The 25515-nt window shown below is 38.9% G+C and overlaps 1 protein-coding gene across 4 annotated transcripts in view; it reads left to right on the plus strand.

Annotated features, from left to right (window-relative positions):
- Window positions 1-25515, plus strand: part of nlgn2a (neuroligin 2a) — a 248988-nt gene that overhangs the window by 108997 nt on the left and 114476 nt on the right. For all 4 annotated transcript variants that reach the window (XM_084404865.1, XM_084404864.1, XM_084404867.1 and 1 more), the window contains one exon: window positions 13228-14045. In XM_084404865.1, coding sequence (XP_084260991.1) covers window positions 13574-14045 — 472 coding nt within the window. In that variant the 5' untranslated portion in view covers window positions 13228-13573. The remainder of the gene's footprint in view (window positions 1-13227; window positions 14046-25515) is intronic.

A 25515-nucleotide genomic window follows, 5' to 3' on the forward strand; every position in this document is an offset into this window, starting at 1 on the left:
GGAAACAGACTTTGAATTAGTGCTGCACGATTAATCGTATCGCAATCGCGATGTCAAGCCTACGCGATTATATGACGCAAAACGCTGCGATTTTATATTAAATAAACAAATTACCGCTATTAACGCAGCATCTGTTAATTGTTGGCATCCTTTGGCTAGTGTTACATGATCCCGCTCTTATTCATGCAAATGCTTTTAAACCATTCATTCGCGATAAGACAAAAAAGAACGCGCTGTCAGTGAATGTCCTCCTGACACACAGACACACACACACACACGACCCACAGATAGACGCGCGCCAGTATCAAGTTCTCTTTCGCGGTAGAACGTGAAGAGTTGTGACTCGTGAGAGAATGAGGCGTGTGTGAGATCCGCGTCTCTGACAGCAGCAGCTGGTCTTAAAGGGACAGTACACAGTAGCCACTAATTATATCTGTCGTTAAAGTTAATCAAAGAACAAAGGGAACAGAGAAAAACACTCACTGCTCTTGACTAAAGCAGTTTTTTCTTTAGGCAGATTATCACTAATCTGTGTGTGCATTTATTTTCCTTGAGAACCAAGCAAGTTGACTCATGAAACCATTTGTTTATTATATCGCATATCGCAATCGTAATATTGACCTCTATTATCGCAATATGACATTTTCCCCAAATCGTGCAGCCCTACTTTGAATGGTGAGTGGGATTAGAGGCTAATTCTCTCTCAAAAATGTATCCTCAAACTGTCTCCTAAAATATAAGTTGTTTCATAGTAATGTACTTATTAATGCACGACAGATGACTGTACATTTGTGTCAGATATCTTAGACCTTAGTTTTATTTTTGTGGTTGGGTGCACAAAAACTAGGGGGAATGTGATTTCATTCATAATCGTACATACAGTAAAGTGATGTTCTAGTCAATTCTTGTCATTTTTTCTATATATGATTACATAAACATCGAAATGTAAATTATTAATGTATTGACAGCATATAAAACGTGAGCAGCTCTCGTATGAACGGTTTTAGAGAGGTAAAATTTTGTTTACTGTATTCAATCAATGAAGAAAAATCTGTGTAATAATAAAATCACTATACAACTGTATAATTTTTTTTATTCTCAGTAAAAAAAGTCTCAGTAAAAACAGTAATATTGTGACCTATTACAATTGAACTGTTTCCCATTTTAATATTTTTTTTTAATGTAATTTATTCCTGTGATCAAAGCTGAATTTTCAGCATAATTCCTCCAGTCTTCAGTGTCACATGATCCTTCAGAAATCATTCTAATATGATGATTTGATGCTTAAGAAATATTTCTGATTATTATCAGTATTAAATACAGTTGTGCTGTGCATAAAGAAGTAACAAAATAAATACAGTACATAAAGAAGTAACAAAAGACTCTATACGAAATAGCTGGAAAAAAAACAAAGATAATTTAAAGTCCCCCTGTGGTAAAAAAATCAAGCTTTTAATGTTGTTTATAAGTCTATGTGGTGTTTTTATTATGCTTTAAGACAAACCATATGCAAATTCATAAGTCAACACCATTGCTGAGTATTTTCTCATTAAAACTGCAGTGAACCAAAGACAGTCTCAAAAACACGGTTTGAAATCGCTGGTGTTTCTGACGTCACAAACTACCCTGTAACCAATCAGATCAACGTGTGATCGTCAACGAGTGGATCTCTGAGCTGGTGTGAGTGAGTGGAGGCGGGGCTCATTTGCATATTCATAGAACTGCATATACTAAATGAAGCAAGAGTGTCGAGTTACATTCAAGCTATTTTAAGGCATGAAGAAATTTCATGCCAAAGGAAAAAAAAACTTTTAAATGTCATTTTGGGCATCAAAGATTAATTTTAAGGGATACAATTATTGACTACATGGAAGCTTTAAGATTAATGCTTGTATTATATGTTACTTTTAGTGATAATTATAGTTCTCTCTTGATTTTAGTGCTTTCAGCCTATCATCCACCTGCTGTCTTTTATTCCAGATCAATGTACGGATAAGGGGGACAGAAATGAGATAAAGTGGCGGGAGAAGGTAGCGGCAGGTTGTGAATGTCTTTTGACCCGGCCGTCAGCAGCTCTGCTATCAGTTGGCTGTCTGACACACACACTCACTCACACACACCGTAACCGCTGTCATCTCCCAGAGGGTCTGAATGAGGCCGCGTCTCAGAACCGCCCCGGCACACATCCGTCCTCCTTCGACACTCGCCGCTGTCTCAGACACACACAGGCCTGGTGCCTGCGTCCACTGACTGCGCAACCACTTCAGAGGCGTTATAGACAGTATTTCAGACACATGCATACAAAATACCAGTTCCTGTATCAACTAGTTCAGCCCCCCGACCCCAACTGTCATGCACGCGATCTGCAGCTATACGACTCAACCTGGCATTGGATAAGCAAATTGTCTGCATTAATAAGGAATAAGATAAGCTGTGGATGTCATGGTTGATTCTACTTGATTAAGGTTCAAGTGAAACGTCATTCAGATTTGCCTTTAGTTAACTTAAAAAAGAGCACTTGCAAGGGCAAAAAATAGCGTTAGCCAGTCAGTCTTGATAGTTAATCGGTTGTTGGTTTCAACGACTAGCTGGTCAAATGTGTTTGAGCATTACTGTTTGCTTGGACTGGGTGATATGACGATGTATATATCGTGGTGATGATACAAAGTGTGAATCGATTTAACCTTTTCTATAGCGGTATGCAAATATATCCGTGCTGCTTTTAGTGGGCAAGAGTTATTGACATGTGAGAGTGATGAAACATGGACGAATGAGTAATAAAGAGCAGGATGTGCTTGATATTAAGAAGTGTTATTAAAAATGCAATATCAACCCATCAACAGCTGTTGCCCAAAGTGCTTCACAATCACTAAATAAAAAACCCACAAAAATAAGAGTACAGAGAGAGAAATAAAATAAATAAAACAAAAACGCACAAAACATAGACAAGGTCACGATCAAACACCCATCATGAAGAAAGACGCCCAGGAAGTTTTTAAAAGATGTGCTTTTAACATCGGCGCAAATATCGGTAGTGACTTTACTGACCTTACAGAAAGAGGGAGATCATCCCAAAGTTTGGGTCCGACACGGGAAAACGCTCTGTCGTCCCTAATGTTTTTATTTTGTTCTGACAACAGAGAGAAGATTTTGATTTTCAGATCTCAAAGATCTAGATGGATTATAAAATGCCAGCATACTAGAAAGAAAAGAAGGGGCACAATTGTGTAACACTTAAAAACAAGTAATAGATACAGATACTTAGACTTAGATAGACTTAGATAGACAGACTTACAGATAATTTTAGTTCGGCAACGATTTTAAAAACTGAGTAATTGACTCAAATTTCTTGACTGCCTTAAAGGGATACTTCACCTCTGGGAAGATGAATGTGTATTTAAAATAGGTCATTTAAGTAGAAGAAATGTGAAGAGATTTTTGAATTTGGAGCTTTCTAGACTGAGAAAAGCCAGAAAATGTATTTTTGGCTTATGTGGATGAAAGACAACAACTCCCAGAATGCACTTGCTTCGCTGCCTTAGGAGGCCACGCCTACCGGTAAGAGTGCGCAGTTGTTGAAAACAACAAAGCTAGCCTACGTGATGAGTTTGCGAGGGATTTAGAGATCGTCCAAAATGTCCGGGATTCGGCTTTTGCGTTCTACAGTCGCCATTCATCATGTTTACTGTGGCGAGCAGGATGAGGCTGACGGCCGCGGGAGAACGGCGCGAGGCCGGTGGCGAGATTACTGAGACGCGCCGGGTCTCCCATCTCTCACGGAGGAGCGGGAATTTTTCTTAGCAATGGTAAAACGCACATCAACCGATCACTTGTTTGGCGTTCATGTAAACACTACATTCAAATTCACCAATCGGAATGAATTCAGTTAGATTGAAAGGTGTGCATGTATGTAAACAATGAATGGCGACCGCAGAAAGCAAAAGCTGAATCCCGGACATTTTGAACGATCTCGCCCGCCGGACAAGTCCGGGAAAAGGAGGATGGTTACTTACTCAGCTTTCTCCTACTATTCAGCTTTCTCCACAGAACAAGAGCTTGCTAGCTTAGCTTCCAAAGAAAGGCTGACTGTGTGTACATTCTGTGAGTGAGATCCCACCCTGTATGGGCGGGCTGAAAACATGCGGAACAACGCCATCTACTGCCTGTAGTCTTTAGCCTCTGTCCAGAAAATCCTCCGATGACGCAAAATGACGATTTTTGCGTCATCGGAGGATTTTTTCCAGACAAAAAATACATAAATCTCTTGTCTCAGGGTCATATGAGGGTGGAAAGGATGGAATTTCGGACAATACTACAGGTTTTCTACTAATACAAAGCTTAATGCTAAATCCTGAAGTAACCCTTTAAGCATTCTTGCAGCAGCATTCTGTATTTTTTTTAAATACAGTTGTATTTGTTGTATTTTTCTGTCAAAATAACGGATAATGGTTGGTTTGGGATTATTCAGCTTTTAAGAACAAGCTGAAGATGTGTCGGTTTCTCCGGTAGTGGGCGGAGCTAATGCACAAACTGCAATCTCATTGGCTGGCGCTCATCTATTACGTCCCTGTTTTGATTTCAGCAAATCAGTTCTAGCGAATACTGACAACGTGATTAATATTCATGAACCCTGCAGCTCATCAATCCTTAATGCGTTGTATTTTGTTATTAGTAGTAGAATTAGTAGTAGTATTATCTTTTAATAATAATTACTATTACCTATTACTATATCTCTTTTTTTTTTTTTACAGAAACATCTTAAGCACCACCACCAGTCCTTAGTTCAGTTAAAATGACAAATATGCATTCATACGTGGTTACCAAGTTTTAGTTCTAATTGCTAATGTTCTATCATTAAATAGTGCTTGATTATCATAATATCATAATATAATGCTTGATTGACTGATGCTAAGAGTGTACGTTCAGAGAAAAAGCTGTGCCATTTTACAAAGATAAGCTGATTTGGTGGAATCATATAAAATAGTACCAAAAATAGTTCTAATAATGTACTAGCCAATGGCGATTCTACTGCCAAGGTGTGTGTAGAGGCTTGGAGTGTGTGTTTCTCTATCTCTCTTCCCCATTTTCTCACTCATAGCCTGTTTTGTCCATCTGTGTCTCTCTGTCTGTTTATTTCTCCTATTCATCATTTTCCATCACACCCGGAGGGCGCACAGCACGGCCACAACTGGCCAATTAAAGTCTTGTAACAATGCCAATCAAACAATTAAGACCCGAGCAACCTAAGCGCCCCCGCCCCCCCGCCGCTCATGCCAACTTTGTGCCCGCTCCGGTCCTGGCGCTCTTCTTCTCTTCTTGCCCTGGCTGCGGGGGCATCAGCTGCTGCTGGACCCATCCAGTCCTCTGGTTAAACACAGCACACACTGGCTCACGATCAGGGAGGTGACAAGCTCATTAGTCTGACATAAGCCTTAATTACTGCGGCGACTGACTCTAGATCAGCGTGGAACGGGGTAGCAGATGGATATGTGGGAAAGACATCGCATGGGAGTTGATTGACATATGTGATGAACTGTCAGAGGGTAAATGCAGCAGTTCAGCGGGGTTATGAGCCAGAGGACCAGAGGTTCTTCTGCATTCATCATGAACAGTGAAGCTACAAGCTGTACCTACAAACTAGCTAAATACTCTAGTCAAGCTCCACGATTGAAAAAGTGAAGCAAATGCTGCCTTCGGGTCAAATGGTGGATAAAATCTGGCGTTCACCCAAAAGGGCCATTTATTCACCAAAAAAGAAAATATGGATCAGATGACATTTTCTATAATTGAATATTGGCTGTCCTCATTTGCTGATTTCATTCTAAACCTGTATGGCTTTTCTGCAGAACACACACAAAAAACATTAGATCCCTTTTGCTTTCATTGTATGGACAATGACATTCAGACAAGTACAGACAGAAAAATATATATATATATTTAAAAATTCCTTTTAAAATGTTTTAAATACCTGCCAACTAGCTGAAAAACTAAAATATCTAAAACTAAAGTAATAATAATAAAGCTAAATAGAAATGTTCAAAACAATAAGTGAATAAAAATGGCACAATTACTAAAAATGTATTTTAAATAAACACTGAACATATAAAAATGTCAATTTAATAAATATTATAATGGGATATACACAATGATAAAATAACACTGGTATTAATCTACCAAAGTATTATACAAACCTATCTTTGTTGATATGAATATGTGTATGTGAGCACTGGAATTTGCAGTTTTGTTGCATGTTTGAGTAAATAATAATAAATAATAATAATTACCTTTATTTAACCAGGAGAGAGAGAATCTCTTTTGCAGGAGTGTTTTGGTCACGATAGGCAGCCGAGTTTGCATGTACAATTATACATCAAAGTTACAACATTAAAAAAAAAATGACACACCATTAATTTACTCTAAATATTACTTCATACCATTTTAAATTGACTACAAGACACCAATTTTTTTAGCTTCACCTCAGTCTGGAGAAGATTCCAGTCCGAGGTTGCGGCATTTAAAAGAGTGAACTGCTTTGCATTTTGTTGGATGTTTGATACATTTCAAATAGTGCAATATTTTAACTGTTGATGGAATTGCAAATGGATTATAAAATGCATAATTCTGATTCTAAATGATGTTTGGATGAGCTGTGTGCGTATTAAGTAAGCTGTTGCTTGGCAACCCGTTAATAGTCAGATTGTGCAATTAGCCTCCTATATTACTTTATGGTTAATTACTTAAATATTGATGTCTCATCATGTTGCTGTTTACAGTACATTGTTGTTATTAGTAGTAATTGTGAATGATGAGTGTACAATTAATTTAAAACAAAGATAGAAATTGGAAAACAAATAGAAAATTGAGTTGCTTTTATTCAACCACAACTGGTATAAAAACAAGTATCTCACACTTAAATGTATACAAAACACAGGTAATAGAAACGGCGAAAATACAGGAACTGATTTGAAAATATAATGCTAAACAGAAGTATCTAAATATTTATTTTGCTGCAAAAACTGATGAGTGAGAAGCAACCGAACGAAATGAATCCGACACCCCAGCGCTACATGAGAGATTCTGAGGGAATGAGTTTATTGCCTCGGCTTGTTCGGTTGAAAGGCTGTTTGCCCGACACAGTATGACATGAAAACAGTGATGTTGTGCTGCACTGCTTGCAGAAAAAAAAGAAAAAAAAAAAAGAGCTTGTTAGTTGAAAAGCTACCCAATTTTGAAAACAGCCAAACTTCTGTCACGCTACTGAGAACGTAGTTCAGTTATTAGCGTCGCTGCTTTTAGTTAGTTTCCAAACGCTGACCAGAAGCTTACTCTCTCCGTTCCTTTCCATCTCTAATCTCTCTCATGTTGTTTTTCTTAATCTGTCTCATGCTCTCCAGTGTTTTCCACGCGTCACTCCTTTCCTCCTGATCAATTCGGGTGTGTTATTGTTTAAGGAGAATTTGTTTGGTGTGTGACTGTGTGTGTGAGTGTTGTGCAGTGTGTTTGGTCTCTAAGGTTTAATTAAAGAACAGCCAGAGAATCCTGTCAATGGTCCCAAGACTCCCTTCAGAGCCCCAGAGTCATCCTCTTCTATTTTACACTCCACAGAACACACACGCACACACACACACACAGAGAGAGAGAGAGAGAGAGAGAGAGAGAGACGATAAAGTGACAAATTACAGGAGGGATAATATAGAGAGAGATGCTTTACAGTTTTATTTACAGTGTTCTGAATTCTGTAACTTGATCTAAAATGACTGTGCGTGTGTTGTTTTAAGTTAAGCAAGACTTTTAAGTTGAGATATTAAAATGTTATATCTTAGTAATATTTTATAAATAATAATATTTTATGAATCAATAAAGTTTGTAAGTAAATTGTGTTTTTAAAAAAAATTATTTGATACTATATATATATATTGCTGTGTGTGTGTGTGAGTGTGTATTAATTGTATGCTGTTTTAGCTAATATTTTTATAATTTAGTCAACATTTATCACATACAAAAGTTATTTGCATAATATACATATATTTTGTTAATTTTTATATTATATCTTTTTATAATATTGAAATGTTAATGAATAAAGATAAAGATGCTTTTTAAAAATGTTATTTTATACAAAAATATATTTTGTATAGTATTTTTTCTAATATATTTAGTCATATAGGCTAAATTATAGGGACATGAACATGTACTTCATGACGGGAATAAGCCACTCTTTGTTGCATACAAAGGCTAAATGCTTATGCCGGTTCAGTCTACACGAGATCAATCTGATTTTGGCATGATTCGTTTGACATAGGATTTCGTGGTGATTCGTACAAGACAATGGCCGTCGAAATGCAAGAATCGATCGTTTCATATCGTATAGTGTTTCATAGTGGACGACAACCAATGACGCGTCTGCGATATTTTTCCGGTCCTCCACGACGAGTTTCCTCACATCTGTGGCGTTGACCAATAGGAGCTCAGAAGCTCTTCCGTTCACAGCTTTCAAACATGCCCGAAACGAGAGAGAGAGACGATGGTATTGGTGCTGCTAGGTGGAATTATGCAATGGAGGAAAGATTTGTGGAGTTATGGCAACAATACTCCTGCCTTTATGATGTTTCCTCGAGGGTCGACCGCGACAGAGTGAAAAAAGATAAATGCTGGCGAACGATAGCGGAAGCACTTCAGCAACCTGATGAGTTCTGGAATTAGCATTAGACTATACAGTCATTGTATAATCACGTTTTTGTGAAGTCTGTCGCTAGTTCTGCCTTCTTTGTGACATCACGAACATCGTTAAATACGGCAAACGATGATTGGTTGAGAAGCAACGTGTTTCTTGTCCATGACACGACAAAAATTTAGGAGTCAAAATAGCATAATCTGACACGTAACAGACAAAAATATTGTGTAGTCTGAATCCGGTATTATACATATCTTTTATGCCAGTGTTTCTCAACCGGTGGGTCACGCTGTGTACAGTCAAAGAAACAACAACAACAACAACAAAATGTATTCTAAATGTTTTTCTGATGCATGACTTTTATTTTGAAAGACACGTGTGAAAGCTGTTGACTCTTCTGTCAAAGAGTACCTGAGAAAAACGTGTTCTCAGATGAGATGTTGTACGGCTATATTTTATTCTAACGCTATTTTCGTAACTTGTTAAGAAATAAATACCTGTCCTGTCAGATGTTATACTGTGCTTGCAGGGCCCCCCTACCCTGGAAATCCAGAGTTCTCGCGAGAGCACAAGTTGAATTTGCTCAGCGAGTTTACTCTGGTGTCGAGTAATGATGCTCATTAAATATGCCCTTGTATCCGAGCTGCACCAATCACATCGGGTTACCTGATATAGGCGGGCCAGAGGCGAGCGAGAGCGCTGCGACGTCAAAGTCATTAGTAAACATTGCAAGATGGCTATGGATGAACACCAGCTGTTTGAAACGGCTTTGGCCGCTACAATGAACGAGTTAGACTTGGCTTTTTATCTAAAAGAGGAACAGAAGACGGCGCTCGAATCGTTCCTTTGCAAGAAGGGCGTTTTTGCTGTTTTGCCGACCGGATACGGCAAGAGTCTAATCTACCAGTTGGCTCCGCTGGTAGCTAAGCGTATGGGGCTTGATGTGATTGGTCGTAGTGTTATCCAATTGCGTGCAGTGAGATTTTCAAATGCATGCTTGGTGCCGCCCCTCGAGCTGGCCGAATTTCATTAGTCGACGCCAGACCATTAATCTTTCAGATTTCCAGGCTAGGGCCCCCCTGCGAAACGCAAGTATGTTTATGCAACATTTTCTCTTCATTGAACTTCATTTACATAAGGGTGGGGAACGGAGGCAAACTAAGCACAGTACAGAGTCTTGAATTATTCTGAAAGAAAGTGGGAAGAATTATAGTGTGATAATAAAAGGTAAAAGGCAGCTCAGCTGTTTTATTCCTTTCCCATTTCTGTCTGACCTTCTTAAATTCCACACTACATATAGACTACTGAGGGATTTACTGCTATTGCATTTTTACAGCATTTATCCGTATTTAAAGCGCTAGTGCCTGTACAGGCCCCTATGCGAAATACCTTCTGTCTTGTTTTCTCTCTCTGTTCCTTTATCTTTCTCATTCTGTTTTTTCCTCTCTCCAATCCATAGTTCTCATATCCAAATAGCTTTATTGGCATAACAAAAAGACAGACACACACGCGGCGATAGCTCTGCACTAGAAACGCTAATGGCCACATTAAATGAGACTATTATAGGATGGTGATAAAGTAATATCACTGGAGGAGTCCATCCGGCATGATGATCGTTGCCACATTAACGATGATGGTGATGATGATGATGATGAGGAAGCATTGTTTTGCTTTTAAATAGCTTGCCATTCACATTTACTGCACTAAGGTGGTCTGTAATACCTGGAGACAGCTCTCTGTTAGCATTCCCATTCCTCTCAGTGGCTGTTGCTTTTTCTTTTTTCTTTTCTTTTTTTTAAGCCAATCACCTGAGGTGTATATGCTAATGACTAATCACTGTGGAGCCACAGGAAATTATGACATGACAATGCAAAATCAATTTCTACAGCAGCCATACTGAGTGTAACAATTTCTCATTCAGTTCCTTCTACCTTTTATAATGTCTCTGGTCCGCACATATTTGTGTCATTCATTTGGTGTTATGTATGACATTGCTGTCATCTCAAGTGTTAGTTTTAAAGTTCACTGCGTAGGCTTGACATTTTGCCCCCTTCATTTTGTCCAGACTTCAAATCTAAAACCACATTAAATCCATTCACATCACATAAATCTCTGTCCTCTGTTTTAGCTAACCGTTAAAATGCTTAGGCGTCTAAGCTAGGCGCTCTTGGCTAAATGCTAACACCATTTCAAATGAACATCAAAGTTTTAAAGCATCAATCAGCTCTCTGAGGCGATTAGAGGCTTTAAAAAACAAAAGATGCGTTCACGGCGAAATGCGTTGGTTCTTAATTAGACTTCATATCCGCACAGATGATTTCATTCAGGATGTGAGAGCTAAAAACATCTATTTTTAGTTTGTTAGTCACAACTGACTGATAGAGGCTCTTTGTGTGGGTGTTTCGAGATGTTTTCCTTTACATCACTGTCTCCCTGTCGCTGTCTTATTGGATCCTCATAATGCTCTGAACGAGTCATCTGAGCTGTCATTCGCCTGCAGTATTGCTTTTTTTCCACGGCTTAGATGAAGAACCCAATGGCAAGCACTAAAACTGCTGAGTCACTGAATTTTTAAGCTACATATAAACGTGGAGAAACATTAATATTTGATGGGAAGTGTTAAAGATATTTTTTAGTTTTCTGTCTCAAATGCAATGATCTGGGCTGGTAACGAAATGCTTGTTTGGCTACTATACAAATCTCCTTGGAATCCTTCAGTTATCACCATTGTGAGCAAGACACTTAATAGGATAGTTTACCTAAAAATGAGATATGGTGAATGAGATCACCACTCACACAGAAGTCACTTTCAAACCAAGCAGCTTTCTGTTGATCAACACGGCTAATTCACGTGACCAACTTGAAATGACTGGATTTTGCATCAGTGGGATCCAAAACAACCATTGAATTTCATTCTACATTCTTCAAAATATACACACAGTCCGTGAGGGACAGATCATTAACGGCGGTACCAAAAAGTACCGACTTCGGTACCAGGTCGGTACTGACATTTTAAGATTGTGATGCTGTGAGCGGTGCTGACGGAATCGTAAACACTTCTGATTTGCCTTTGTATTCTTGCGCTCATTGGATTTGTCTGTGATTGGCTACAATGATCAACGCACAGGAGCGTTTGAGAGCACACTGAAGTGTTTTAAAGTGTTTTGAAAGGGGGTGTGGGAGTGTTTGAAAGCACAAGCAAGCATCCATCAGCGGACCTGCTTTCAAACGCCGTGTGTATCTGTGTAAGCGCTTGGTGAAGAGTGTCATTGATGTATATTTAAAACATGTTTTTGAAGCGCTGATCATTGTATCCAGTCACAGACATATCCAATGAGCGTGTGAACACAATGGCCAAGCAAAGGTGTTTACGATTCCGCTCAACAGCGCTCACAGCGTCACATTTTATTAATTTCAGTACCGACTGGTACCGAAGTTGGTACTTTTTGACAACTCTAGGCGGGTCTGTGTGGTAATTACAGTATGCTGAGCAGGAAATACAAACATTTGCCTATCATCCATCAACCTCAAATATGGCCTATCATTTGAAACATGTTAGTAGTAACAACTGTACTTGGCCACTCGCTCTAACGTTAACCTAGATAAAAATGCGCTATTATTATTATGGACATATCCATGTTTGTGCAGAGTGTTGAAGCTAAAGTATTAGCTGGCGCAATCACTTGAATTTTCTCTTGATAACACCGGAAACAACTTAAAATACTCTGTCATTATTGGTCATACAGATAAGAGTAAAGGGCTGTTTACACCAAGAACGATAACTATATTTGCGCACCAATGAACGAAAACTGTTTGTTTATTCTAATATCACGCTCTGTGGTTTCAAAGTGTGTACAACATCATTGAACATGTTTTTGCTGTTCTTGTTGCATTTAAACGGCTTTAACCAGCAGATGTCCTCAGCATGCTATGTTTTGAGTGAAGCTAGTGTAATCAATCTAATATTCTAACAGTGAATTCTACAGTCTGAACAGTCTAACAAGGAAGCAAGACAATGTAGTCGAAACGAGTTATGTAATCCGTATGAAAGGTGCATTTCTTTCTGTAGGCGCGTTCACTACACTGCAGAGATGACGAGTCAGCGTCTGAGTCAGCTGACTCAGAAAACTCTAGTTTATTAAATAATTAAAATGTTTCCTTGCTATTTTTTCTACACATTTATAATAATTACTTTTGCTGGTGAAAAGTTAGTGCTTCGCTCGAGCGCGGTATAATCATATTAAGCCTATATTAAAGGTTTAGAATTCCCCAAGTATATATTCAAGTAATTTAATGTATACAAATGTGCGATTAATCGACTAATAGCTTAAATGAGCGACTACTAGTCGACTAGAAAAAATCTCGGAAGTCTCGGTTTGGAATGAGATGGGAGTAAATGATGACAGGATTTTTATTTTTAGGTGAACTATCTCTTTATTCCAGGTTGCAGCATTCAACATGGTACAAATTCATGTGGTTGACGTGTATTCAAAGGGTAGCATTTGGTAAATGAAGCTTTGATGACTAACCCTTACTCTTTTTGTTGTTCTTGACAGGACCAGCAATCATCTGCGTGACCTCTTTAACTGACCCCATGAGGACGGCTCAGGGAGATGGAACGTAACAGACTTTCCTCTCTTACTCTCTATTGCATTTCCACGATAACTCACCAGGGCTGAGCACAACCTCAGCCCCTCGTCCACCCCAACCCTTCCACTGTCCCCCCCATTCCTGTCCTCCCTTTTCTTGCTCCCTGAAAGACCAAATCAAACAGGACCACTGGCAGGACCACTTTTTCGTATTCTGTTACAATAGTTTAACTTTCCTTTGCCCTTCACCGGGTACCAAGCAAAGCGAACGCCAATAAACAAGCGAAGCGAAGAAGGAAAGAACGAGACAGTCATGTTTCCGCTCCATGCCTGTAAACGGGATTTGGGCCATGCCCGCAATTCGGAGGCCACCCATGCAATTACTCTTCTCTGGTTGGCACTGTGGATCGCCTTGACATCGTGCCAGCGCATTGATCCTGGCACCAAATATCCCACCGTCACCACAAACTATGGCAAATTGCGTGGGATTAAAAAAGATCTTAACAACGAGATCCTGGGTCCCGTGGAACAGTACCTGGGCATCCCCTATGCCACAGCGCCAATAGGAGACCGTCGCTTTCAGCCCCCAGAAGCTCCCGGGTCCTGGCAGGAAGTGCGTAACGCTACACAGTTCGCCCCTGTTTGCCCGCAGAACGTGCATGGCGTTTTGCCCGAGATAATGCTGCCTGTGTGGTTTACTGACAGCTTGGATGTGGCTGCCACCTACATTCAGAATCAGAGTGAAGACTGTCTCTACCTCAACATCTATGTGCCCACAGAGGATGGTGAGTGTCTGACACAACACGGCTAAGCATTATGGTTATGGTAGGGGAATAAAGTGCAACAGTTACCCCCACCTTTTCAGCGGCCTTGGTTCCGGAAGTTTAAAATGTATTTGTTATATAAGCCATGAACCAAACCAACCAGCTACGAGGTAAACCACATTACAAACTTTAATCAGAAGCAAAAAAAGACAGCTTTAATGAGGGAAATATCGACAGTCCCATTAGGCACTGCGGAATAAAAAAACAATATACACATATAAAACTATTGATTTTATATATATAGAAACAATATAGTTGCAAAATATGCAAATAGTAGTTTGAGAGCGTACAGAGACTGACTCGATTACGACATTCGCAGTGCCAGTTTAAAGAGTTCTTTTGGCGCGGCCTGCTTGTTTCGATTGTTTGATTGGTAGAGATTTTTTCGCTGAATCATGGGTAATGTAGTTTATTCCACTAGGTATTCCACTGTTAAACAATTCTTAAAAAAAAATATTTTAAAACAATGCAGGCTGATGGCTTCAACAAAACCATCAATTAACAACCTCGTCGATCACTGTAGTCCTAAAGGTTATAAGTTATCATTTAAAAAATCAATTCCCCTATGGAGAAAATGAATGGGGGTTTTTGCTTCCAGAACCCGACTGTTGCACTCTATACAGTAATGGATACTATAGAATCGCATTACATGGGGTGCTTCATAGTACATACCACAATACTTAAATATAGATCACCCAAAAATGAAAATTGTCTTCTTTACTCATTACACTTTACTGTTGTTACAAAATTGTATGACTGACATTCTTCTGTGGAAAACAAAAGAAGATTTTAGTGTTGCTTTGTCCATACAATGAAGTCAGTGGGGTCCTGTGTTGTTTTGGACCCCATTGACTTTCACTCTATGGATAGAAACATTGTTTAAAAAAAGAAAGTCATATAGGTTTGAAACACCATGAGGGTGAGTAAATAATGACCGAATAAAATTTTGGGGCTGAACTACCTCTTTAACACTACAAAGTGCCATACAGTGCAAATGAAACGTCAGTTTTTGCCTTTGAACTACAGTGCAGTTTTACTAGACCTTGACTAAGGACATGTCCTTGCCTTCTACCAGTTATGATCAGTCCACTGCACTCTGGATCAGGACTTGTCAGGATTAGTTTACCCTATGATTCACTTTAAGAGTGAGGCCAGCTGGAAAGACTAAAGCGTTCTGGGAAATTACTTATGCTCCAGTATAAGGCATACATTTACGACAAATTGCAGTAAATTGATGGAGTTAACAAACCAAATAAGTGACTGACTTTTTAGGCTGAGGTAAAACCCATCAACATGTGTCTTTTTTTCTTCTCCTCTTCCAGTCCTTTTTTTTTTTTTTGGTCTTTTTTTTTTTCTTTTGAGAGAGAGCAAAGTGGACAGATACTCTCAGAGGATGGAAAGAGCTGATTTCGAAGGAGGTGTTTTTCTCTCGCAATTAAGGTTCCAGCCGCCAAGTTGCCCAGAGAAACAAATTATTGACATCAGCAGTAATTTGCTATCTCAGAGCCCTTTTTGCCTCTTCCCTCTCAGTTTTTACCTCTTTTGGTATCCAGCGTAGGTGTTTTGTGTTTACAATGGTAATTGTCTTATTTAAGCAATTCTTTCAATGATGAAAGAGTGCTTTGTAATTTTCAACTCGTGTTAATGAGGAAAAAGTCATCAAGCTTATTACTGTACCTCAGTATGTTCACTACACAAACCAAATGCATAAGGCCAGATTACAAAAAGGATTTACTAATGACACGCAGTGAAACATTAGCAGCTTTTTTATTGTAAATGCATTTTTAGGAGTTTCCCTTTCAGACGCAAAATTTATGGGAAGAGAGTATTTGAATGAATCAAGCAAGGTGATTTACTAAGGTTTGCGCTGGTCAATTTACTGGTATTTGCACCATTATTCAACACCCCAAAAAGCATGTTTTAAACAGTACAGTAATTTGGTAGACTGCATTGGTCATTATGGAAATGATCTACTGTGTCTGTATTCTTTAATTTGCCATCAGTAGATCATGTGCAGAACTTTTCCTTTCCCATCGGCGCTTTTTTTGGAATTGCACTCCCACGCTAATTTGCCCTGTTTAGTCAATCTGGCCCATAGTGGCTTCCACAGTATATAATGCCTCATGGCACATCCGCATACTGCAGCACATTGCAGTCAAACCGAACATAGGCATGTGAGCGCGTGTTCAAAGCAAAGATGCCAGTGATATTTTCTTGTCTCTTTTTCTTCTTCCCTTTTCCTGCTCTCTCTCATTCTGTCTTCCAACACTCATTTTCATCCCACATTATCTCTTTCTGTGCACCATGTGTCTTTCACAAAGCCCCCTGCAAATCTGTCGATTCCTGGATTCCCAAATGTGCCAGTTCCCATTTTCCCAAATTCCATTTAATCCACTCAGTCTCTCACGAACCGACTTGCAATCCTGCGCATCAAAGTCGTAGGGGTGTAACAGTACAGAGGCACGGTTCAGTATGTACCTCGGTTTTCGGTTCAGTATGTACCTCGGGTCATGGTTCAATACGAGTTTGGTACAACAGGAAAAAGCAACAAATTCCCAATGCTAGGTTTCTTTTCACTTGTTTTGAACAGACAGTAGTGCAAATTACAGTTTGTTCCACCTGGCGGCATTTAGTCTCCTAGTTTGTACAGTGCAGCTTTCTTTAGTCTATTAAGCACTAAGCAGTAAACTTAATGCACTCCTGCATAGGTCATAGTTTTGTAGGGCTGATAAAAAAAAAAGAAAAAAAAAGGTATTTGGTCACAATCAGCTACAAAACTGAAAACCATCTCTGGCGTTAGAAAAGTACAAAATAAATAGAATAATAAAAAATAAAACTTGTGCAGAGATTAGTTTTCTTTGCACGTAAGAGTTAATTTACATGCGGTGACAATGGCGGATATACAGTTCAGTATTCTGCTATATATGTATGTGGATATATGTGGATAGATAGATAGATAGATAGATAGATAGATAGATAGATAGATAGATAGATAGATAGATAGATAGATAGATAGATAGATAGATAGATATGTACAGTGCAATGCATAAGTGAATACACCCATGCTAAAGTTGACTAAAAAGGAATAAAAAATCATATTTTGGAAATTGAACTTAATGCCTTAATTTAAAAAATTAGGAAAAATCCAACCTTTAAGGACACCAATTTTCTTTGTGAATGAATAATGTATCGTAAATAAATAAATGTTCTTCCTTAAAATACATGGTGCATAAGTGAGTACACCCCTATGTTAAATTCCCATAGAGGCAGGCAGATTTTTATTTTTAAGTATTTAAAAAAAAAAAAAAAAATTAGGATACTATGCATCCTGATAAAGTTCCCTTGGCCTTTGGAATTAAAATAGCCCCACATCATCACATAGCCTTCACCATACCTAGAGATTGGCATGGGGTACTTTCCATAAGATCATCTCTCAATGCAAATCAAACCAGCTATTAGGCTAACTGAAATAAAATCATGCCAATCTCTAGGTATGGTGAATGCTATGTGATGATGTGGGGCTATTTTAATTCCAAAGGCCAAGGGAACTTTATCAGGATGCATAGTATCCTAATTTTTTTTTTTTAAATACTTAAAAATAAAAATCTGCCTGCCTCTATGGGAATTTAACATAGGGGTGTACTCACTTATGCACCATGTATTTTAAGGAAGAACATTTATTTATTTACGATACATTATTCATTCACAAAGAAAATTGGTGTCCTTAAAGGTTTGATTTTTCCTAATTTTTTAAATTAAGGCATTGTTCAATTTCCAAAATATGATTTTTTATTCCTCTTTTTAGTCAACTTTAGCATGGGTGTATTCACTTATGCATAGCACTGTATATGTATGTATGTGTATATATGTGGATAGATAGATAGATAGATAGATAGATAGATATGTATATGTATGTATGTGTATATACAGTATATATATATATATATATATAGGACTGCAGTGCAGATGTACAGATTTCCTCTGTTACAGAAGTGTATGCACGCTGTACTGCAGTTGATCCATGTGAGAGTTAGAAGAGGGGGTGGACAGGAGATCAAAGCTTCTTCATCACTTACTTGGGGACCATCTTGGCCCCCCACTGCCCCAGGCAACTTATACTGCAGTATATAGTCTCATTATTTATCTCTCTTTTGTTCTTGTTCCTCTGACTATATGTAGCGTCATCTGTTACAGCCTGTTTAGAGCAAACTAAAGCAGAATTCTTCATTTTTTGATGCCACGATATGTGCTTTTTATGTTGGTACAGAATGGAATTTAATTATATATCTCTTATGTTCACCAAGGTTACGTTTATTTGATTAAAAAAAAAAAAATTAAACTGTTTTCTTTTTTAATACTTTTTTTAATTAAATGTTTTAATTCCAGTGATCAAAGCTGAATTTTCAGCATCATTACTCCAGTCTTCAGTGTCACATGATCCTTCTGAAATCATTCTATTATGCTGATTTGCTGCTATTATAATATAATTTTATAAAATTATATAAAAATTATATTTAATATAAAATCTTTTTATAATATAACGGTTGCTTACTATTTTTGTGGATTCCTTCATGAATAGAATTTTCTAAAGAACAGCATTTATTTGGAACAGGAATGTTTTTGCAACAGTGTAGAAGTATTTACTCTGTTGATCAATTTAATTCATCCTTGGTGAATGAAAAAATATAATTAAAAAATACTGACCCTAAACTTTTGAATATGCCATTTTCTGCAGTAGTCATTTGCCTTCTGCAACAATAGATAATACTTTTTTTTTTTAAAGCCTACATTTCTATAATTGCTTCTGTCATTTCCTCCTGCTCTTGTCCGGTGGGAAGAAAGTATCAGGATCCTGTGGGGGTTGATTGAAGCCTGGAGGCGGATGGTCAATCAGAGGCATGTGTGAGCAGGACTGATGGGTTGTGTTTTAGCATGACTGTGCACTTCGCAGTCCACTTAATACTGACACAGACATGTTAATGTCACCAGCCTTTTACTCACTCTTCACTGTCAGATCGAATTGACCGAGAGAGAAAACAAAGCCTACAGAATTTTGAAATTGTACTGAAGTAACACGAAAAGCAAATCAAATCTGAATAGATTGGCTGTGAAGACATAATATGATTCTGCATTAAAGGAGCTACAATAACATTCCATATATTGAAGTATCCAAAAAGGCCGTCGAGGTAGAAATGAAAAATGGAAGAAGGGAGCTCTTGAACAAAGGGCGAAATTTGAACGCCACTCTTGTTTTCCATGGGAGGGAAATCAAAACGGCTCCGGAGCACCTGAGCGTTGGTGTGGAGGGCGTTTTTTAATTAGCTCCTGCAAGCTCCGAGGTATTCTTAATATAGACGGACCGTTTCCGGGCCCCTTTGAAGTGTTAGAAGACGAGACGCAACGAAAACAGCTCTGCGACACACGACAAAAACAAATATTCCAAACAGAAGTTTACAGGCTACAGCTGGAGTGTTTGAGATTTTGACTTTAAACAGAGCGGGTGAAGAGTAACTTGGAGGTTGGCTGCTTTTAGCAATGGCATCATTGTCATATTATGACCAAATGAATGTTTCGAGAGAAAAGAACCATTTAGCCTGAGCTACTGTAGCTTGTTCTTTTCTTTAGTGTTTCCCTCTTTTCACTCAATGAAAACCAAAGGAAGGCTTCAATTTTGCAGCAAGATCAAACCAATGAAATCAGCCGAGGTCAGTTTCTTAGCGTAGAGTTTTTATTGCCAAATAACGAGGACAAATTGGTAGCTTTCCAGTTGAGAAAAGTGTGTGTGTGCGTGTGTGTGTGTATGCCAGAGCAGCATTGTTATATTGTTAAGACTGCTGTGCCATGAGAATTTGGGGAGGAAGTGTGTGTTAATGAATGTGTCTGTAAGGCTGTCAGCTCAAGAGAATAACAAATTCTCAATTAAAAGAATGAGATAACAGCTGATGATGGACACAAGAAAGAGAATAAGTTGAGTCATGAGTAATAAAGATGTAAAGCACAAGAATATACAGCAAAAGCCGGACTGAATGAGTGAGAGGGTTGAAATAGAAGAGAAATAGATGCAGAGAAATGGAGGGGAAATGGTGAGGGAAGGAGATGAGAGAAGATATGTATGGATAGATAACGCTGACACAGAATGAGGGTTTGGCAGGGGAAGGGGTCGCCTTAGCAACCCTGCAGCTCTTCCTGCGTGTAGCTGTCAGGCAGCGCGTCAGAGCCGTGTGTGTGTGTGTGCGTCCTTCTGCGTTACCACTAGACTCTCAATGAAGGAATTAGCAAGAGCTCTGCCACACACTCTATTTATAGCCACAGAAGAGAGAAGCACTTGAGAGAAAGTTATTAGGTATGTGTGTGTGTGTGTGTGTGTGTGTGTCTTGACGTAGACCGTTGTTGTGCAGATGGTGCATTGTGCCGGGTCGTGCCATGCTTTATTTCTCCTTCTCTTTGCACCACACAAAACTCCCCTCACATGCTAACAAGCTAATTGTTTTGACATCAGTTGTCATTGGAGGTGTTTGTACAGTTGCAGGCTATCGAGCTTGCTAAAGATCCCGCTGACTTCTGGGGCTGTTACAGAAAGTACTGTGAATGAATGGATCCCATTAATAAACATGTATAGATTAGGTCTCTAAAGAAGCTGTTTTCAGGACTAATCACCCACCAAGCCGGCCAAAGCCATTGAGCATCGCCTGGCCCAGTATTTGTGGTGTGTTCTGCACCGTCGGCACTTGTAGGAACCCTTTTTAGGGATGTTTGGCCGATTGAGCATGTTGAAACGGTGAGAGAGATTAACTCTGATTGGCTGTTCAGTTTAGCAAACAAGTCAGCATTCCAGTTTACGAATATCAGGTCTCGAAATTAATATTTTTACTTGGTAGTACTGGTGCACCCCACTTCAAAAAGTTAGAAGCACCAGCAAAAATTTAGGAGAGAGACAACGGAGCGCAGTGAAAGGGAGTGATTGACGGCTAATATTACCAAAAGTCCGCTAAAAGTGCATGAAAAATTTCCTTGAAAAAAAAAATCTTCATGCCTTAAAATAGCTTGAATGTAACTCGACACCCTTGCCTCATTTAGTATACGCGGTTCTATGAATATGCAAATGAGCCCCGCCTCCACTCACTCACACCAGCTCAGAGATCCACTCGTTGACGATCACACGTTGATCTGATTTTGTGACGTCAGAAACACCAGCGATTTCAAACCGTGTTTTTGAGACTGTTTTTGGTTCACTGCAGTTTTAAGGAGAAAATACTCAGCAATGGTGTCGACTTATGAATTTGCACATGGTTTGTCTTAAATCATATTAAATAAAAACACATAGACATTAAAAGCTGGATTTTCACCACAGGGGGACTTTAAGGTCTCTCCAGATTCTTGCCTGATCGTAAACCTTACTGCACCTTTAAAGGACTACTTTAAGGGTTCTTTTTTTGTCTTGGGTGGTAACAGGCTTCAAAAATGCCACCCTGTGTCTTTACTCTCGCTCATGGAGGAACATGGAAACATACGCGCGCATGTACGCACACACACAGAGCCATTGCCCTCTCATTCGTTCTCTCTTTCCTCTCAGGCTCTTTCTCTCTCTCCTCCTGCTGCTTTCTTTCTCACTTGTTTCTTCTCTTTCTCCCCTGCTCTCGCAATCCGTGTTGCTCAAAGGGCTGTCTCTTCAGTGCCTGCTGCAGCTTAGGCAGCAAGTGGCTGTGAATGCAAATTAGATTCAAAAACAGACACACACACACACACACACACACAGGGCTTGTACCTCTCCTGGTGCTTCGGAGAAAGATGAATGTGGAAGTAGAAGCTGTGGGAGAGGCAGAGAAGGAAAGAGCAATGGGGAGAAAGATGGAATAAGGGGGAAACCGACGATTGGAAGTTTTAAGAGTATGTGAAGAGTGAACTAGTCTGACCTTATATCTTATTTTAAAGGCGCAGTAAGCGATTTCGGACAAACACTGTTGATATTTCAAATCAGCCCAAACAAACACACCCCTCCCTTAATTGCTCCGCCCCCAATATGCACCAACACACAATGCAAAAGTCGATGTCTCTATATCATAGCTGAAGCGAAACAAGATAATGCTTTACCAAAAATAAAGTGAATATGACAAACAAACGTCAAGGAAGAACAAACGTACAGTGAATACAAGCAAGAGTTCGCAGTTAGTCGCCAGCAGCTCCAGACAAACAATTACATTCAGACTGTCCTGTTACTATAGCTAACATTACAACAACAGCAAATCTTGGTTCTGTGAAACAGAGCAAAACCAATGTTACTCACGTATGGAGCAGAAACAACGCGACCTCAGCGTCCGTATTCAGGTCTTCTGTTAACACGGGTCCTAAACCTCTTGCCTGATCATAACCCTTCTTTTCCCAGTGATATTCCTCTGAGCTTTCTCTTTTGTAATGTCTCTCAGCCATCTGTCTTTCTACAGTCTTCAAATCTCCCTCCTGCTCACTCTCTCTCCTCCCCATTATGAGTGGACACGCACCCTACTTCTGATTGGCTAGAAGTGTGCTCGCTCCGATCCACTTTTCGACAGCATTTTTCAGAAATCGCTTACTGCACCTTTAAGAGTGTGAAAAAAAAGATTGCGTACATTTCCCATTGGCAGGCCCAGACGAGAATCACCAGACTGTTTTTGGTTTGTTTGTTTTTTGCCATTTTCTATGCTTATTTTTTGGGAGAATCTGTAGATTTCTTTTGAACGGAGGTATTGAAAGAGTTATTGGGGACACACCAGGAGGAGAGCAAGATGAGAGAAGAGAAGAGAAGAGAAGAGAAAGAGAAAGAGAAGAGAAGAGAAGAGAAGAGAAAGAGAAAGAGAAGAGAAGAGAAGAGAAGAGAAGAGAAGAGAAGAGAAGAGAAGAGAAGAGAAGAGAAGAGAAGAGAAGAGAAGAGGATGATGGAGTGGTGGAACACTCTCAGTGACAGTGACGTTCTATGTTGATCCAGGTGATTAGCAACATCTTTTGCGTGTTTTAACAGGATTACGGCTACATCAGCGAGAGAAGGAGGACAACAATAGTCACTTAAAATGAGCTAGATTACATTAAATCAGCAGGATTAGCATGCATCTGTCATGTGTGCACTCATACACACAATCTCTTGCAGACACACAGAAAAGTCATTAATAGGCCTCATAAGTCACGATGGAGTGTTTGCCTTTGCTGTCACAAACCATTATTGTAGAGTTATGATTGTTTTTACTCTCCAGTACACTATGTGATTACAACCGACAGCCTTTTTCATATTCTTTTAGAATTATTATGCGTGCCGAAATAAGAATCTCATATTAATTGAGACTTTACATGGAAAATTTGTGCTCCAGCCTGTTAATTTGTCTCACCACAGTACTATTTAATCTTTTTCAAAATTGTTAATTAAAAAAAATGAATCGTGATGGCCCTTTTTTCTCTCATAAATATGTTACCGAAAATATTAATATTAAATGACATTTTTACAGCCATACATATTTATATTTCTTTATTAATGATTATATTTTATTAATATTTACTTGAAGCTATTTGTATTTTGCATTATTTACTTTGAAAAATACATATTTGTCCCAAGACTTATTTATCTACTGTATTTTTAGTAATTTTCCCTGCACAGGTGAGTCTTTGAATAGTCTCATCCTCAGACGTGGGTCACGCACACGGTGGACCGTTGGCTGAACGTCTGATGCAGATGGCACCGAAAATTGGAAACACTTCAGGAGTTTCCAATTCGTCATCTGATTGGTTAAATTCTACAGGATTTCCGGGAGATGCGTGTGTCGCGTTCTTAACGGTCCGCCTGGAAACAAAGATTCTGTGAAGCCAAACCCCCTCATGGAAGAAGAACATCGTCGTCTTTACAAGTGACAATGAGCGCTCGTCAGGATCAACTAAACGCGGGATTTTCAGAAGTATGTGAAGCATGTAAAGTTAAAATACGTCTGTTGTTGTAGGGATATCAACGTTACATTTTCACGCCCATAAACATGAACAAAACGAACTGTGATTGGTTGCTTTACGTGTCAGTCAGACGGCCTTGGCCAGTGAAAGCTGGGATGAAGTCCAGACCTTCTGCCGTCAGTCTGAAGGTCTGGTTATGCGAGACAAGTGTTTGAAAGTGTTTGCATCTCACTGATGCAAAAACTCGAAGACCCATTTGTACCTCATATTTTGATGATGTGTAATGTGAGGAGTATTCCATGTGTTGCCACATTGAGGTAAAAGTGGCTTTGAGCTTGTCCTAACAGCTGTTTCCTTCAGATTTGACTTAACTCAGGGATGTCCAGTCCTGCTCCTGGAGGGCCTTCATAATTAAACACACCTGAACCAGCTAATCAAGGCTTTCTGGATCACTAGACACTTCCAGGCAGGTGTTGGAGCAGTTTGGAGCTGAATACTGCAGGAAGCAGGTGTGGACACCTCTGTCTTAAAGGGAGAGTCAGAAATTAAAATTCTGTCATCATTTACTCACCCTCAAGTTGTTCCAAACCTGTGTGAATGTCTTTCGTCTGCTGAACACAGAAGATGATGTTTTGAAGAATGTCAATAACCAAACAGTTGATGTGCCCCATCGACTTACATAGTATTTTTTTTTTTCATACTCTGTTAGTCAGTGGATACCGTCAACTGTTTGGTTACCTAAATTCTGTTAATTGGTCAACTGTAAGTTACTTTACCATATACAGTGAAAAATTGTATGTGGTTTAACATCACATTATATTTCATTTAATTTTAGAGTACAATACTGTCAAATGTATGTTTTTTTGCCAGTAAACCCATGAATATCATTTACTGTAAAAAACTGTAAAAGGATTTAACATTATGTTATTTAGTTAATGTTTATTATATTATTGTGGTGTTGTGTGTTACCCTGATGGTGTTTTCTGTTTGTGTTTATGACCATGTACACCGTCTATATATGAGTATTGGTCATGTTTTATGTACAGGTCACTTATGTGGCTTTCTATTGTGCCACCTGCATTATTGTGGTGGGTATTATCTGTACATTTTAGGTTAAGGCACTTAATGAAATGTACAGTTATAAATTGTAAAATATACAGGCATCCTGTAAAACTGAAAACAGTATTTTTACTGTGAATTTCTGGCATTTTATTTCAATCACAGCGGCCTTTATTTATTAAAAATTTTACAGTGGATATTTTGACTTAAAGACCCCCTATGGTGAAAATCAATGTTGTTTATAAGTCTATGTGGTGTTTTTATTATGCTTTAAAACAAATCATGTGCAGATTCATAAGTCGACACCATTGCTGAGTATTTTCTCCTTAAAACTGCAGTGAACCAAAAACAGTCTCAAAAACACGGTTTGAAATCGCTGGTGTTTCTGACGTCACAAACTACCTTGTAACCAATCAGATCAACGTGTGATCGTCAACGAGTGGATCTCTGAGCTGGTGTGAGTGAG

The sequence above is a fragment of the Rutilus rutilus genome, assembly GCF_951802725.1.
Source record: "Rutilus rutilus genome assembly, chromosome: 3".
Taxonomy (NCBI): Eukaryota; Metazoa; Chordata; class Actinopteri; order Cypriniformes; family Leuciscidae; genus Rutilus; species Rutilus rutilus.